The 18832-nt window shown below is 34.9% G+C and overlaps 1 protein-coding gene across 7 annotated transcripts in view; it reads right to left on the bottom strand.

The window, feature by feature from the left end:
* Positions 1-18832, bottom strand: part of SPAG16 (sperm associated antigen 16) — a 1020255-nt gene that overhangs the window by 871634 nt on the left and 129789 nt on the right. For 6 of the 7 annotated variants that reach the window (XM_070618199.1, XM_070618198.1, XM_070618200.1 and 3 more), the window contains 2 exons: positions 18219-18337; positions 10299-10436 (listed from right to left, as the gene is read on the bottom strand). In XM_070618199.1, the coding sequence (XP_070474300.1) occupies positions 10299-10436; positions 18219-18337 (257 nt within the window). The remainder of the gene's footprint in view (positions 1-10298; positions 10437-18218; positions 18338-18832) is intronic. The other variant, XM_070618196.1, reaches the window with a different exon arrangement.

Raw genomic sequence — 18832 nt, 5'->3', positions numbered from 1 at the left:
ATTACTAGAATAGCTGGTAAATTTATAAGAAATTTCTTCAATATCAGTACTGCAATACAGCAGCATTCTTCAACTGATATATCTTCTGCAAATCACTGGCATAAAGCAAGCAAGAGTATTCTTTCTAAGCCCAGGCTGTATGTGAAAAATTAGTGGAAATTTTTCACCCATCTCCGTAACATGTTAGTTTCAATATTACAACATAAAATATAATTTATAATGAAAAGTAGTTATCTAACAGTCTTGGTTAACTGACAAAGTGCTACTGCAATGAGACTCTCACGTTCTGAAAAATGGATGGACTGAGTTAGAATGCTGACACGTCACATGAGGATCCAAATGGAATCAATCTGCTTCTCTGTACACAGTATTTCAAAATTCAGATTCACACAAAATAAATGCACACAAATAGATTTCTGCTTTAGGAGCTATGTCAGAGCAATGACTGAGGAGCAGTCAGTGGGATGCTGCCAAAGAAGTGGGATGAGGTAGAGTGTTTAAGCTCCTGATAGAGCACATTATAATCAGTGAGATTTCCTGCTGCACGATCAAGTCGCATGTGGCATGTGGTGAAAACGTCTCATCTATTCTTCCAAGTTTCTTTCTTTCCTCTCCTCCTCTTTTTTTGGATGACCTGTATTGTTCTTTATCTTACTTCCAATATTGTAGTCTTTATCATATGTAAATAAACAATGTGTCACAGTATTCATGGTCTATTCCAACCATCTAACTCTCAGCTTCATTTCCATGTCAACAATCTTCAAGGTGCAAGAAACTGTCGATTAAAATATTCAGTCTTGAAAACTCATCTGAGGAATATGCCAATTATTAGATGAACAAATAATTTGTTCTTTCCAGGGTTTACTCCTGTGTGTGTGTGAGTGAAGATGGACCAAGAAAGAGAGAACTTCTGCCACCACCAGGAACCTAATGAGTAGCAATTGAAGAGGAGCAGAGTTTAAGTAGAGGGACTGAAAAATGGCTGAGTTGACATTTTGTTGTGAAAACACAAGAACATCACCCGAATTCTCATTCATTTAGAAGAAAAGTATGTACAGTGACTTACTATCTTGCACATAGAAAACACTCAATGAATATTATTGTAACCATCATCATCATCATCTTACTATTACTATTTAGTAGAGTAGAATAGATACATTAAATTCCTCTAACAGCTAGATTTATCTACCTAAAATGGGGGGCATGCTAGAAGATAAATATCCTCTAACGAACCAAAAATCTCAGGATATATTATTATTAGTAACACTGTATCCCTTTATAAAAGAATTTAAACTTTTATGAATGTCTATTTTGAGTCTATTAAAATTGCCTTACTTTCAACAACTTGATGAATTATATATGTTTTATCTATATTTTTATATACATATATGTTTTATATATGTTTAATGTGCTTATGTTTTATCTTAACTGAAACATAAACCCATAATAGGTTAAAAAATACTTAGAAAAATAATGCTGCAAAGCTTCTTAAGCGGAACCACAAATGTGCAGCATTGCATCAACTCACTTTTTACATATGCATATAAAGGCCTATTTGTACTTATCCCAGGAAAGAAAGCATAGGAATTGATTGAAGTATTAGACCTTAAAGTTTTCCTGACCATTAAATTGGTTTTCAGGGACTTGCTTTCTGTTTGCACAAATGAAGTCTACTCAGTAAAAGTATTTAAATTCATTTCATGGTGATGCTTCTCCTATTATGACTTTCCTGCTGCCTATCTGTTTAATAAAAGGAAAGTAAAAGTTGTACTAAAAAATAAAGTTTAAAGTATTCATATAAGCAATTAATATTTTAAGATATATAGTATTTTCTTATTACATTAGTAGAGCATCTTTGTTGTTAAAAAACTTTTATTAAGATAGATATCAAATACAGAGATTCTATTTCAAGTACAATGAAGTAAGAGTTATTCAGTGAAACATTCTATTTTGATTTGTATACATAAAGAACGTACCTCATACCTGCTTTTTCTTAATGAAATATTAGAATAACTAACTTTCCCATATCAGAAAATAAGCATATCAAAATCTATAATTAAAGTATAAAATATTAAGATTACCATACTATAAAAACACTGTCCCCAAAAGTCCAAGTTTCAACATATGAATGTGATTTAACAGTGTGCTTTAAAAAATTATTTTTAAGTGAATTCCCATAGTAACATAATTTTATTAACTGAATAGCTTTAACTAAGTATTTTGAAGTGACCATTTAATAATGGATTTATTGGGCTAAATTATCATAATTTGCCAAAAGGAAGCATAATAAACATTTTCTTGTTTACTGAGCCAAAGCAAGCCATCTTTGTCATGTATTCTTCTCATGTTCAAACTTTCATGAAAGTAATTTCTGATAACAGCAACATAATTACCAATTATTTCAGCATCTTCAATTGGTCATAAATGAATTAGTTTAACCCACTAAAATTAATATTGCACTAATTGTTGGATACACAAAATGGAATTCAACCAGATTAGAGGAAAGGTTTCATTATATTCTTACCAAAAGAAGGGGGGTATACGCATGTCCAGAAAAAAATACCTTCTTAATTTAACAAGCAATTACCTAAACACTAAAGCATGAAGTTTTATGGGCCTCATTATTATCTTTATTTCCACAGTGTTTGTTTCTGAAAGTCATTAAATAAAATTGGTCTTTGGAAAAGCTGGGTACTCTCTGACCTTTTACAGAAGTAAATTTTGTAGGTGAAATTAAGAGCCCTTAGTAAAGCACCTAATTTTTCCTCAAAATTAATTGCTATTTTAGTTTTCTTTACGTCTATATTTTCTGGAAAAAGGTAAAAGAAAGTATTTCGTTATTTTGAAAATGGTACATTTTAATCTTCTAATTAGTAATCCCAGTCAGTATTATTTTCCGTCAAATCTTCAGGATTCTCAATAAACCTTTCCTAGTCTGCATCACATTTCCTTGATGTAACAGCACAGCAAAGGACGACCGTACTGCAAATGGGGCAAGACTCGGCTTTACAGAAAGTTGTTTAAATTCCTGTCATGAAAGGAAAATAATGCCTACTCCAAAGGAATGCTATGAAAGGAGCAAAAATCATCAATTAACTACTCTAAAAATTATTATTAGCTTAACTAAAGAGCCAAAATGCTAACTGCACACATTCACTTACGCCCCTTCTATTTACCAGGCACAGTTATAGGCCCCGGGGATATGTTGAGCACAAGACACAGTTCCTATTAAATGGAGCTCACAATGTAACAACAAAATATATGCATTAGATAATTAGATGTAAAAAGCATAAGTTTCAAACTCTGTCATAAATATACAGTATTAAATTAAAGATAACCTACCTAAATGGAGAGATATACCACATAAATAGATTAGAAGACTAAAACTTATGAACACATTAATCCTTCCCCTCCCCAAAAAATGTATATGTACATATATGTGTATCACACACACACATACTCTTCCCAAATTAAGTTATGGATTCAACTCAGTCTCAATCCTAAAGCCACCCATGCCTTTCTATAGAAACTGGCAAAGTGACTCTAAAATTTATATGGAAATACTAGGACCTAGAATAGTCAAATCATCTTTGAAAAAGAAGAACAAAGCTGGAGGACTAACACTAGCTGACTTTAAGAACTTACTTAAAGCTACAGTAATCAGGAGTGTGGTATTAGCATAAGGACAAACAAATAGAAGAATGGAACAGAATGGAGTCTAGAAATAAACCCCAATTATAAAGTCAATTGATTTTCAACAAAAATGCCAAAGCAGTTTGGAGTATCCTCAGAAAATTAAGGATAGGTCTACCTTATGATCCAGCTATTTCACTGCTGGGTATTTATCCAAAGAACTTGAAAACACAAAGGCATAAAGATACTTGCACCCCTATGTTCATTGCAGCATTATACTCAATAGCCAAGACGTGGAAGCAACCTAGGTGCCCATCAAGGGACGAATAGATAAAGAAGATGTGGTATTTATACACGATGGAATACTACTCAGCCACAAGAAATGACGAAATCCGGCCGTTTGTGACAACATGGAAGGACCTTGAGGGTATTATGCTGAGTGAAATAAGTCAGAGGGAGAAAGCCAAATACCATATGATCTCACTCATAAGTAGAAGATAAAAACGACAAAAAAAAAACACATAGCATTGGAGATTGGACTGGTGGTTACCAACGGGGAAGGGGGGAGGGGGGAGGACAAAGGGGGTGATTAGGGTCACATGTGAGGGGACGCACTATAATTAGTGTTCGGGTGGTGAACATGATGTAATGTATACAGAATTCAAAATATGATGTACATCCGAAAAATATAAATATTAAATAAATAAATAAATAAATAAAAATGCCAAAGAAATTCAATAAAGGATAAAAAATCTTTTTAAGAATGGTGCTTGAACAACTGGATATTCCTACAGAAGGAAAATTAAACTCTAGCTCCTACCTCAAATTATATACAAAAATTAAAGATAGATCATAGGTTGAAATAAACTCTAAATCTTTAAAGGTTTTTAGAAGAAAACATAGGAGAATATCTCTGTGACATAAGAGTAGGCAATGGCATCTTAGAAAAAATGTCAAAAGCAATACTATAAAAAAAACTTAGACTTCATCAAAACTTAAAACTTCTGCTCATCTAAGACACCATTAGGAACTGAAGAGGCAAGTCATTAACTGGGAGAAAATATTCACAATTCACAGAAAATATTCAAATTCACAAAGGATTTGTATTCAGAATATATTAGGAACTCTTACAACTCAACAATAAGACTAACAATCCAATCAAAAAGGGGCAAAAGACTTATACAGAAAGCAGGATAGATAAACAGCCAATAAGCACAAAAAAAAAGTGTTCAATATCATTAGTTATCAGGAAAATGGATATCAAAACCAACAAGCTGCTACTATACAACCAGTAAAATGGCTAAAATTAAAAAAACTAACAATACTCAATGTTGGTGACAATATTGGAACAACTGGAACTCTCATATATCACTATTGGGAATGTAAAATGACCCAATCTGAATGTTAGAAAATGGACTGGCAGTTTCTTATAAAGTTAAACATACTTCTGCCATTTGATCCAGGAATTCCACTCTAAGTTTTTATCCAAAAAAAGTGAAAACATATTCCCACAAAAAGACTCGTACACAGATGTTCATAGTAGTATTATTCATAATAACCACAGCTGGAAACAACCTAATAGAAAAAGGATGAATAAATTGTGGCATACACTATACAACAGAGTACCACTTGGCAACAAAAGAGGGACAAATTACTGATACATACAAAAATTACAGATAAATTTTACAGACTTTATGTTGAGTGTAAGATGCCAAACTCATAGATTCCATTTATGAAGTTCTCAAACGGGCAAAACTAACCTAAGGTGAAAAAAATCACCAATCAGTGATTGCCAGGGCAGGGAAAGACTAAGATGGGACACGAGAGAAATTTCTGGATAGACTGAAATATTCTATATTGAGATGGCTACGGAGGTTACAAGACTTTACCTGTTTGTCAAAATTATATAGCTAAGACTTGTATATTTCAATTTATGGAAATTATAACTCAAAAAAAGAACTGTAAAAAATAATATAAGTGGGTGTGGGGTAGGGTATGGATGGGAGTAGAAATGAAATAAGAATGGCAGAAATTTGATAAGTTTTCAAACTGTCTGATAGGCCCATGAGATTCACTATTCTATTTTGTTTGCCTTCTATATGCTTGCTATTTTTTCAGAATTAAAAAGTTAATTTTTCAGAATTAAAAATTAAACAAATAAATAAATTGCTATGTACCTGCCTTATGGAAGAAATACCACTCTTGGTTGTTTATTCAGTGTTGCTGCTGCCACTAATAATTATGTTGATGAAGAAGATGATGATGATGCTATCCTATCCACTGAGTACATATTGTAAACCAGGTACCATGCTCATTATACCATGATGAGCAAAAAGGCATAATCTTTGCCTTCAGCAAGTTTACAGGAGTATAGAGAAAATGAATAAGAAAATAAAATATACATTTAAATAATCATAAACTGTACTGTTATGAAAGAACGAAAGAGTGCTGTAATATTGAATACTGACAATCTTCATTGAGCACTTACCACGTGACAGACATTGTGCTAAACATTTTTAAATGATTCCCTCAAGATAGGAATATTATCCCACTTATATCTGAGGAAGTTGAATGATAATTATATTCTTATATCTAATAAATGACAGAGCATCATGTATTTGTGCTGCTCTAGCCATAATATCTGATCTGATATCAGTTTCTGTTCTGAATCAAAGTTTGAGTGGGGTTAGTAATGCAGTTTGATAACAGCAGATATTGTCCTTTCAAGAACCCAACTGTCCCATGAGGAGCTTGTCTGACTTCATTATTATCCTGTGGTAACCAGCTAAGTCAACATATAAGAAAGTTATGCAGGATGTAATGTTCTCCCTGTTTCCTTCATGCCTCTCTAGCCAGTCCATTTTCCACACAGGAGCCAGTTCCCATTACACCTCCCAAAACCATCCATTAATCTCAAATCCCACTCAGAGGAAAGAAAGCAAAGTTCTAATGAAGGCCTCTACCACTTCTCCCTGGTCCCAGTCACTATGGTCTCCTTGCTGCTCCCCTATCAAGCCAAGCTGTCCCCACCATAAGCCCTTTGTGCTTCCTCTTCCCCTAGTTTGGGATTCCCTTTCCCCATGTTTACACATGGCTTCTCCCTCAGTTTCTTCAGATACGTGAGAGGACTTCCCTCACCACCCTACATAAAATAACACCTCATTTATCTCTGTCTCCTTTACCCATGTTCTTTCTCTTCAATGTACTTACCACCACCTGATACATGTTATACCTGTCAACATCCACATGCAGTTAGTGGCTATTCTCATTGGACAGCACAGCCTTGGAGAGTGTAAACAGGAAGGAGGTAAGACGAGGAAAAGAAGCCTGTCAATGAGATGGAAGGAAAGGCAGAACAGCATGCTGTCACAGAAACTGAAGGAGGAGAAGAATGAAAACTAGGAGGTCCACTTGGTTAGGAGAGGTGGGATGAAAGCCAGCAGGATGTCAAAGAGCAAGTACAAAGCTGCTTTTAGGAGTAAACCATCCTAGTGAGAATACTTGCAATGTCTACATTATGAGAAGAAGACATAAAATGTTAGTCAAGATAGGAAACACGATCAAGCAAACACGTCCCTAATTAACAAAACTTGTAACGGTTTTTATGAACCTCAGGCTGAGGCGAATATTGAGGCATGTCAACTACCAAATAAAAGGAAGTTGACGAAATAGTGTCTTAACTGTGAAAGATACTTAACTCTAAGCGATGCTGTCTAGTCTCCATCCAACCAACAATTCTCTGCAAATGTGCTACAGGTCACTCAAATTCTAGACCTCTGCATTTACAATAACAATTGATCTACCTTTCAATAGAAAACTACAGTTATATTCTCCTTTTCTGAGAAAGATTGTCAAACTACTACTCACATCATTCATTCCTCTCTAGTATCTAGCATGTAATATACCTTTACCTTCAATGTAACTATAAATCTTTTTTATAATACTTTTTTCACCTTAAAAACATCTATAAGAAAATCTTCCCAACAGCTATTTCCCAAACTTAATATTTTAGAAGCTAATCTACATTTGTAGCATCTATAAGAACAATCTCCCTTCAAACTGGGTTACAACAGAGAAAAAGATAATTTCTTGCCTTAATTATTGCAATTCATATGATATTTTAGAATGAAATATTTTCTTCTTTCATGTCTTCCTTCATGCTTCATCATTGCTGAATTTCAAAAATATTAATGATGTGATGATTAAAAAATATCCAGGGATGACAGCCTTTAGAGATACTGATAGTAATAGCTGACATTTTCAAAGCAGTCTGTGATTTACACAGCTCTTCAACATAGATTGTCTCATTTAATTATCCCATCACTCCCTAGGAGTTAATAATATTATGTATAATTACTCCCAGTTGAACAATAAGAAAACTGAGTTAATAAGTAGCAGAATACTGGAAGCGAGATATTTGAACTTTAAATTCAGTACTCTTTCCCTGGCAACTCTCCCCTGGATAAATATTAAGCCTATAGCTATATGATTTCTCTAGGTTTTCAGATCCATCATTAAATGCCACCAGTATAATCAAGGACAATATGTACATAACATAGTTGTAACCTGACTCTTTTGCATATTAAATATTATTAGAAAAGTATTTAATATCTGCACTTAATCTTGCTTTAAGAAATAGCCTTAATCCTTAAAAGGAAAACTTTAGGTTAAATTCCATAAAGAGAAACCAATGTTTATTACGAATTCCTATTAGAAAAGTATCCTCACATGGCAAATTGAAAACCCTGTGTGATGAACCATTACCATCTGGGGCAAACTCATAGCATGTAGATGTAGTTTGGGGAATTTTTTCTTTTTCTGCTTTATTTCCCAACCTCCCCCCCACCACCTGGTACATAGTTGTATATCTTAGTGGCAGGTCCTTCTAGTTGTGGGATGGGGAATTTTTTACAAAACCTCATTCTCCATTTTCTCAGACTGTATCCAACAGAATTAGGCTATAGGGAAACACTTCACAAAAGGTGCTGTGAAAGCACAACGTGCTTAATATGCATCCAATGAAATAAACATTACTCATCCACTAAGGGTCAAGCCTCTTTCCTCTAAATTTTCCAAGTCAGGTATATTAAAGCAAATAAATATTTTCCTTTCCTAACTTGTTAAATTTTAAATTATATTGAATGAGATATATTTGAGAGATAACCATAAGCCATTGAAATGAAAACTATATTTTAGTAAGGTAATTTTTATAAACACAAACGAGACAGATTTTATTTGAGTGATATCTGTTGTAATCATGGTTTCTTCTAACATTAAGTTAATAGTTTGCATGGGTAATAGTTTACACAGTTTTGATTATAGTTACTAAATATAATATTCAATAAACAATCAGTAATCAACAATGATTATTTAATGTCATTGGGGTAAAACTCATTGCATAAAGAGGCTACACCTAGTCAAAAGAAAATTAGCTAATGCAAGCAGTAATTCAAAGGAGACCAGGAACTGAAACAGTACACCTGGCAGCACACTAAAAACGTGCTGTGTCAAATTCCCAGGGCATCCATGAGGTAGGTCTGTGTGAAACCGCAGTGAGCGTCAGGGCCAAGAGTACAAACCACTTGTGAGAAATGGAACCAAGAGTAGAGAGAATGCTGCTTCCAGCAACATATTTTGTGGATGATCATACACTGATATCCAAAGTGTAAAATGCCAAATAGTACATCCACAGATAATATGAAATGTGTATGACTTGCAAAATCATTTCTATAAGTGCATATAATAACTTAATAAATGACTATACAAATTATCTTCCATTACTACCACCTTTTCAAAGTAGGAGCTTATTCTAAGTGTTTCCTCTATTTTTCAACGCAGTCTTATTTCTTTACATTAAACTTTTTTACAAAGATCTTTAAAATATTATGTCCCTACACGGTAGTTCTGTTTATCTAATCTTTGTTTTAATATGATTCTTTAACAGGGAAAGTCCCTCTCTACCTATGTTTAATAAAAACTAATAAACAAAACATGAAGTGTCTCTGCCCCATATCTAAGCACTGACTGTCCATCTAACATTGTCTTAGATGAGTAGAATCACTCCAAGTCAACGCATTCACATTTGTCTTTGCCAGAATAATACTGTTTATCCAAACTGGTTCTCTGAAAACTGCACGTCTTCCATTAATTTTGGAAAGAAAGAAAGATATGGAGAGACTAACGGTTAAATTTCTCCTCTATGTGTAAATTCATGCTAGGAAATTACAAAACAATGGTTTCCTTCAGGGAATTTTAAAATACTGAATTCCTCTACTAGGAATATACTAGCTCCTTCCTTCCTCTCTTTCTATAATTTTATTATTATTTCAGAAATTAGCTTATCCTCACGGAGGAAGATTTCACAACCATTAAAAGAATATCAAAATACATAAGGAAGTGAATGTTATATAACAAATTAACCATCTCCTACACAACCCCCGGGATTCCACTCCTGTTGTGAGTTGCGATAGTGAGAGTTCTGGTCATCTGTTGAATTAATTTGGTAGTGAAGCCCCTCACATTCTTTCCAACTAGAATTTAAATATAATTCAGTTCTTCAGAATTAAAGCTCTGGTACATTAACCACCATCCACATATTAGGCTCATTTGACTCTTTAATTTAGTCCAAAAGAAAAAGAAAAAAAGCCATTTAGAAAATAACATACTCAGCTGCCTGTTTGTAGTGCTTCAAGTCTTTCCTCAAATTTTTGTTCTCATTTTCTAAAAGCATATTCTGGGTGTAGACATCTGGAACATTCCCAACCTCTCTAAGTTCAGTTATTCCTTTCTGTATTAACTCATACCTAGGATAAAATCAAATAAAAGGCTTTATGTTGTGTCTTTCTACTAAGTTGGCTTAATTCATGTATAATTCAAAAAGCTAAGTCTTAGGGAATGCTTAGTTAGTTGCAGTATTATTTTTATAAATTAAAAGTCAAAACAATATATTTTTTAAATAAAATATTAGTGAATTTCTAGGTATAATATCATTATGGTACATAAAATATAACTGAACATCTATGTTCCAGGCATTAATCTAGACACCAGTAAAAGTAACAACAGTCTCCATCCCTATCTAACGGAGCTTTCATTCTAGCATGGATCGGGAGACATTCTATGAAGTAAAATAAAGCAAGGAAGAGGGATGGAGAGACTGAGGTGGACAGTGACAGGCATTTGAGCTATTTTATATAAGATGATCGGAGAAAGTATGCCTGACAAAGTGGTATCTGAGCAGAGACCTGAAGGAAATGAGGGACTAAGTTCATGTGGATATGTGGGAGGACCATTCTTCACTGATAGAAAAGTACATGTAAAGGCCCTGAGACCAGGAGGTGCTTGGCACACACAAGACAGAGCCAAGAGCCAGTATATCTGGAGGCTCTGGAGCCTGAGCCAAGGAAGTGAGCAAGGGAGAGAGGTGAGAGATGGATCAGGAAGCAGCAGGGAGCTAGAGAGGAGTGTGATTTTACTCTGAATCAGACTGAAGCCATTGGAAGGTTTTGAGAGACAAGAGACACTGGTCAGATTATGTTTTAAAAGGATTAGTCTGGCATCTGTTTGAAGAAGCCGACTCTAGGGGAACAAGAGTAGAACCAGAGAGTCTAGTGAGGAGGCTGCTGCAGCAGTCCAGGAGAGAGAGAATGGTCCTTGAAGCAAGTGGGTAGCAGTAGAGATTATGAAAAATGTGTCCCTTCTGGACAAGCTGTAAAGGTAGAGCCAACAGGATTCTCTTATGGATCAGCTGTCAGGTCTTGGTAAAAAAGAGAAGTGAAGGGTGATTCCAAGGCTTCTGGCTGAGCAGCAGACAGCCATTTACTAAGATGGGGACAAATGCAGTAGGAGCTGGGTGGTTGGAGAAATCAAGGAATTGCTTCTACTCATGATAAATGCAGTATGTCTAGCAGGCATTCAAGTGAAGATGGATATTGAGTATATATGTCCAGAGTTCAGGGAAAAAGTCAGGGAGTGCAATTTAAATTCGGGAATCATTAGTAAATAGATGCTGTTTAAAGTCACAAGATTGGATGAGGCTAGCTAGGGAGTAAATGGAAAGAGAGAAGTGAAGAAGACCTAAGACTGTTTCAAGACTGGGAAAAGGAAACACTACCAAACAGAGACTAAGAAACAGAGGACAGTGAAATAGTGGGAGAATATGAGACAGTTGTGGCTCATGGACCAAGCAAATAAGAAATGGACAGTAGTGACAAATGCTGCAAGGAGGATGAATAAGGAGTACTGAGGATCAAACACTGAATTTGGCAACATGAAATCGCTGAAAAAAGTTTCAGTACAGCCATGGAGACGAAGGCAGAACTAGAGTAGATATAAGAGAGCAGGAAATGAAGTAACAACAAACTCTTTCACGGAACTATGCTATAAAGAAGAGCCTAGAGAGGCTGGCCTGGTGGTGCAGCGGTTAAGTGCGCACGTTCCACTTCAGCGGCCCAGGGTTTCCCGGTTTGGATCCCGGATACCGACATGGCACCACTTGGCAAGCCATGCTGTGGCAGGCGTCCCACACATAAACTAGAGGAAGACGGGCATGGATGTTAACTCAAGGCCAGGATTCCTCAGCAAAAAGAGGAGGATTGGCGGCAGCTGTTAGCTCAGGGCTAACCTTCCTCAAAAAAAAAAAAAAAAAAGAAGAGCCTAGGAAATCAAGATCAACCTAGAAGAAGATGTGGAGTGCAGGGTAATTTTTTTTCTTTCTTTTTAATATATGATATATTATTGCACATCTGTATGCTAATGGGAATGATCCATCAGAGAAAGAAAGAGTTTACGACACAGGAAAGAGAAGGGACAATTGCAGGAGCAATGTCCTTGAGTAGGTGAGAGAAGTTGGGATCCAGTAAACAAGAGGAGGGTCAGCCTGAGAGACAGCATGTATGGCTCCGCCTTGGCGACGGGAGAGCAGAATGCCTGAGAACAGGGGCGGCAGGTCAGCACAGAGGAAGGCAGGAGTCGTGGATTTTCTCTTCCATTTTCTCAGTGAAATAAGAAGAAACATCAGAGAATCATTTACAAGTTTGTAAATAATTACAATTTTAATCATTATATGTAGCAATCAATAAAGCTAAATAAACAATCTAAGCATAGAAAAATATTTCAAGTAATAAAGTTATTAACAAGAAATTCCTACAAAGCTTGCTACAGATGAGCTAAATATAGATTTAAAATTTTTAATTATCAGCATTTTCATATTACAAATCATAGCTTTATTAATTTATTATACATTAATAATCATATGTTTTTGTGTTATATATCTTATCTGATAGTTTAAAAACAGTAAGAGAATCCCTGCAGACTAGCCAGAAGGGTAAGATAATCAAATCAATATTAAGTAATATTTTTAATAATTTATAAAACAGCAAATAGATAACCATTTAATCATAAATTCACCATTTTATACATATTTGGAATATGATTTATACTTACCTCAGAAGAGAAGACATAAGGATTGATTGAATTATTGGACCATAAAATGTTTCTGACCATAAAATTGGATTTCGGCAACTTGTTTTATTTAATTAGGAAAAAAAAATCACTAAAACATTAGTTTGATAAGGAAAAAAGTGAAATATAGTCTTTTTAAATGCTATGTGAATAAATTAATATGTGGTAAAATAAGTACAAATCAAAACATAACATACTATATCACATATATCTTAGGACATTCAAAAATCATTTATCATGCAAAATTTCTGCCATCCATGTAAAAATATCAAAGAGGACTTTAACTTCACTAAAACTATTATAACACCATAAGAAAACTAGGAATCTTAATCTACAAACTCTAGAAATATATTTCTCACTAAATCTACATTTTCCTACATAAGATGTTTTGCTTTTGTTTCAAGTATGTGTAAATGTGTCTTTTAAAGAAACATCCTGGCCATTTATTTCTTGCTCCTTACTTACTCTCAGAACAAGACTGAAAGGCGTTCAGATGAAAAAAAGATTGTCATAACTATTAGGAATTTGAAATAAAATTTACTACCAATAGAATTTCCAATGAAATTATTGCCAATAAAATTGCATCAATGATCTTCATACTTACCATAAGGTCAATAAACTACTTAGAATTATATAGAAATGGAGGATACACATGTATTTCAGGGAGAAAGGGCATAGGCTTTCATGAGATTTGTCAATATACCAAAAGAGTTTAAGACCCACTGCCATGAATGATGAATAGTATGATAGAATTTCAGTAAACATATAAATGGTGTATTAAGAGTAAGGATTAGGGGCTGGCCCCGTGGCTGAGTGGTTAAGTTTGTGCACTCCACTTGGGCAGCCCAGGGTTTCTCCAGTTCAGATCCTGGGTGCAGACATGGCACTGCTCATCAAGCCATGCTGAGGTGGTGTCCCACATAGCAGAACTAGAAGGACTTGCAACTTGAATAAAGAACTATGTACTGCGGGGCTTTGGGGAGAAGAAGAAAGAAAAAGATTGGCAACAGATGTTAGCTCAGGTGCCAATCTTAAGGACAAAAAAGAGAAGGATTATTTTTCCTTCAAGATGGCACTTAAGTCATAGGATGTAAAAGAGAGGAAAATGGTAATCTAGATAATAAGAAGCATCAAATGAGAATTTTTCCTTGATGTTTTCAGAGAGAGTTAGGAAAATATTTCATCAACAAAGACAAAATCCCCTTAACTTCTGCCCGACCTGAGGATGCTGGAATCCCCAGCACTATCGTGACTTCTCACTGCAGAAGCACAGAGTCCTTCACAGAAAAACAGAATACAGTTGAATAATCTCAGTACCGGGCTCATGATTCTTCAAACCAGTATGGAAAACAGGCACAGATATGGACTCGAAATCAAGATACTCTAAGTTCTTTCAGTCTCCAGTCAAGGTGAAAGGCCCTTTTATTGATAGTCTTTTCAAGATTCCCTCGTATAATGCTACAATTCAGCACGGGGGTTAGAAGACGGGTCTGTGAGGTCAGCCTGGCCTGGGCTGGCTCTGCCATGTGCTGGCGGTGACTGGCTGCCACTTACTGAGGCAGACTTCCTCAGCTCCCTAGGCCCATTTCCTCTTCCATAAGATGGAGACAGGATAGGGGCTTCCTGCTACATACAGGTGTTGGCAGAAGTAAATGAGATAATGCATGAGAACATACCGTGCTAACAAAAATGATACAAAGTACATTCCTGAGTGATAAGCCTAATGCTTCATCTTCTTAAATATTTTTAAATCCTTCATATTTAATAAACACTATGTTAATTTTGGTTACAAAATTCATGTTAAATATTCACTTGCAAGGCTGTCTTCTTGATAACATAGTATATAAATAAATTTCTGCACATATACTTACAGAGCTCAAAATTGGCGTGTTGTAGCACAGTGGAAGAGTGAAGAGACTTTACACATTATACAAGAGTCACAACACGCCTGTGTTTAACTTAATCTTTACTGGGGAAAAAATTCTTACAACATGGCACATAACTAGAAGCCAACTCCCAATCAATTGAAGAAACAGCTAAATGCTAGAGGAAAAGTAGCAGTGTGGTATTCATTGAGAGTCAGTAATGTATACACCACACCACACATACTTCCCACACGCACTGGGCAACATAAGGGATTTTTCAAGGATAATTTTAATTCTAGGCTCTGGCTTTTAAAAAACCTAACCATTCCCAGAAAGTTGCAACGGCACTCCCCACATTTGAGTAATTATATATTATTTCAAATTGTATTGGCTAAAGACAGCAATATTTACCTTTTTTTGAAAATTAAATATACTAATTTATACTTTTTTCTATAATTAAGAAAAATTAAGTTAGTAATTAAATATTATAAATAATTGCTATATTACCTCAGATGGCATTTTTACTACCACTCAACTTTCACTGGAATGATAGGAACACAGGCCAAACTGGAGAGAAGCAAGGATTGAATAGGAAGTAAAAGAGAAAAGAAGGAAAGAAAAGAAAGACCCTGTTTTCAAAACATTTGGCTGTAAAAGAAAGAAGAGTTAGAGTGGGAGGTACTAAGAAGAAAATAAAAGAAGAGCCAAAATGTATGTTTCAGGTAAGTAAGCGCCGAGCTTGTTAAGAGCCAGCAAAAAACGGTCCAGTGGAGGGAAAGAGATGGTTGACATATGCTCAGGTAAGGGTACTTAAAGCGTACTACCATATTTTCTCCATTTTAACCCCTTCTTTAATTTTGACCCCCGGGAAATTGTCATTGTTCACAGAGTTTCTAAAATGGACAAGAAAATATCATTGACTAAACCCACAGCGCAGACTTTTATGGGTCACAGAAAAACTTCCTGCGACGTTCACATATATATATATATCTTTTTTGTAAATGGCCAGAAAATAAATATTTTAGAATTTGCAAAAAAAGTTTTCCAGGCCATAAGGTCTCTGTTGTGACTAATTAACTTTGCTATTATAGCATGAAAGCAGCCACAGACAATACCTAAAAGAGGTCATGCTGTGTCCCAATAAAATTTTATTTACAAAAACAGAGAGCAAGCCAGATTTGGCCGAAGAGTCTTAGTTTCCTGAACCAGATTTAAAGGATTTACTGCAATTACTGTTCGAGAATTGAAAGAACATAAGTCAAATTTTACTGCCCAAGTTTTTTGGGTTGTGGTTTGTTTTTTTTTTTACAAACAATGGAGAAACCTTGTTTTGTCACCTTTTGTAAGATTAAATGAATTCATAGCAATGATATATTATGTGTTTTTCTCCACAAAAAAAATGTTAAAAATATATATTTAATATTCCTATTGTCCTACTATGCAGAATAGTAAAGGTTTTTGATCAAAGTCAAAAATGTTTCATTTTTAAATTTTGGAAATAAAAATACTCACTACACTGTAATCTCATTACAAGCTGGCAGCTGGAGATAAGGATAATTCATTATTTGAACCTCAATATTACTAAATCCACATAAGAAAGAGATAGTTATACAAAGTTTACTTTATGATTGTAATATGCTAGCTAGCATGTTTACTTAGGGGTTCTATAAATCCTAATACTATTATAGTTTTCTGAAATTTCACCTCAATTCAAACCGCTAAATCTAAAAGGGTAACATGGCAACAAGCACCTAAAAGTACACTTGGTCCCAGATTTCTCCAAGGGAATCATTTCTGGCCAAATACATAAGTACTACGTGTCCTGACACATATTCTTAGAAGAAAAAAAGGGAACTGAACCACATTAACATTTCATTTCATTAGTATCGTGAATTAATCATTTACCTAGTTTTACAAAAATGTATTTTCTAACACATTTGTAATTATTTCTTAGAGACATTTTTATAAAAATCATTCACATAATTTTCAAATTTAATAGGAATAGTATTATTTTTCTACCATCAAACTTGCACTTTTCCCTGAACTATATTAATGAAAAATGGTTCTCTTCATTAAATTTATTAATATTAGATATGCAATTTAAAATAATGAAACTGATTTTCTTATATATGCATGGTCTCCAGAGATGAGAACTAACACAAGCAGAAAATAAGAATTACAACACAGTTGGATTAGTAGAAGTTACAAATTGTCCCTATATTTAAAATCATGATTTAGCCCCAAAACACTCAAAACATCTTTAGATATATTACTCTCTCTTTCTATGATATACAATGGCTTTTAAAGATCAAATATATTTTCATATCCAACTATTTACTAATATTTTGTTAAAGAATGTTAGACTCTAAAACATGCCTGTTGACATTACTGCTGCAGCAAAAGAATAAAGACAGCATGCCTGCTGCCTTTCATAACCAATAAGTTATTCAAGTCTTCGATTATAACAAGAAAATCTTGTGTTTAGTATCATTTGAAAATATAATTCCACTTACTTCTAAATGAAGAAATACTTACAGAAAAAGAATCAGTTGTGTGAGTAGAGAAAGGCAGGCCATTACACTAGAAGTACAACGAGCAAAGCAGGACTGTTAGTAGGATGTCTGTTTTTTTTAAAGATTGGCACGTGAGTTAACATCTGTTGCCAATCTTCTTTATTCTTCTTCTCCCCAAAGCCCCCAGAACATAGTTGCATATTCTGGTTGCAGCTCCTTCTGGCTCTATGTGGGACGCCGTCTCAGCATGGCTTGATGAGTGGTGCCATGTCTTCACCCAGAATCTGAACCTGTGAAACCCTCAGCCACCGAAGCGGAGGGCGTGAACTTAACCCCTCGGCGACCGGGCAGGCCCTAGTAGGATGTCTTAAAGCAGGAAATAATACCCTTAATAATTATGCAAAAGATTTCATAAAATTTTATTTCATAAAATAACTTTGTATTATACAACTCCAGGAGACATCCCATTTTCATGATTTTTGAAAATCACCTACATTTGAATATTTAGGAAAAATATTTTAAAAATTTCTTTAAAATTGGTAACCTGAAGTGTGTATTTGTGTGTGTTTGGGTGTGTGTGTGTGTGTCTATGTTGTGGTTTTAGTGGTGGGGACGCGAAAGTTTTCCATCCATTTCAGCCACTTTGTATAAGCTGAGTCACTTCAAAGTTTTTTAAGATGGTTAAAAAATATACATGTTAAATAATGTTAGTATTTCTAGAGAACTATTTATCCACTGAATCGTTTACCATTCAGACTGAAAGCAATCAAGAGTTCTGGTCATTCCCATTTTGATCAGGAAATTACACAGAAAGTCTTCTATTACTTCAGGTACCACTGGCTTTGAAGGAAGAACCGTTTTCTGCTCCTGAAATTTAAATGTACAATTATTTATTTTGAAAACATCAAAGCTTTCTTTAATGGTACAGATAGCCTTTTCATTCACACATTCACTTTGTAAACTATTTTTGTTGAGTGTTACGTTCCAGGGACTGTTTTAATCACTAGGGATGAAGCAGTGATAAAAACAGTCTTCATAGTCAATAGTCTAATAGTCAAGTGGATGGAGACAGAAAATGAATAAATTAAAAATATATAGTATGGCAGATGGTACTAAGTGCTTGGGGGAAACAAAAGCAGAGGATTGAAGCGAGGCAGAGCCACGTGTGGGGAGATCTGTGTGTGGAGCTGGGCGGCTTTGTATACAGAGTGATGAAGGAAAATTTCACTGATAAAGTGGCATCTGAGCATAAGTCTAAAGAGGAGGTAGTCACGCTCCAGACACAGCATAGCAAGTACAAAGGCCCTGAGGTGAGAGTGTGACTGGGTTGTCAGAAGAACAATATGGAAGTCAGCTTGCCGT

Source organism: Equus przewalskii, chromosome 5, assembly GCF_037783145.1.
Source record: "Equus przewalskii isolate Varuska chromosome 5, EquPr2, whole genome shotgun sequence".
In the NCBI taxonomy this organism is placed as follows: Eukaryota; Metazoa; Chordata; class Mammalia; order Perissodactyla; family Equidae; genus Equus; species Equus przewalskii.
The sequence above is the reverse complement of the archived record's forward strand: the minus strand, read 5'-3'. Positions and strand labels throughout refer to the sequence as shown.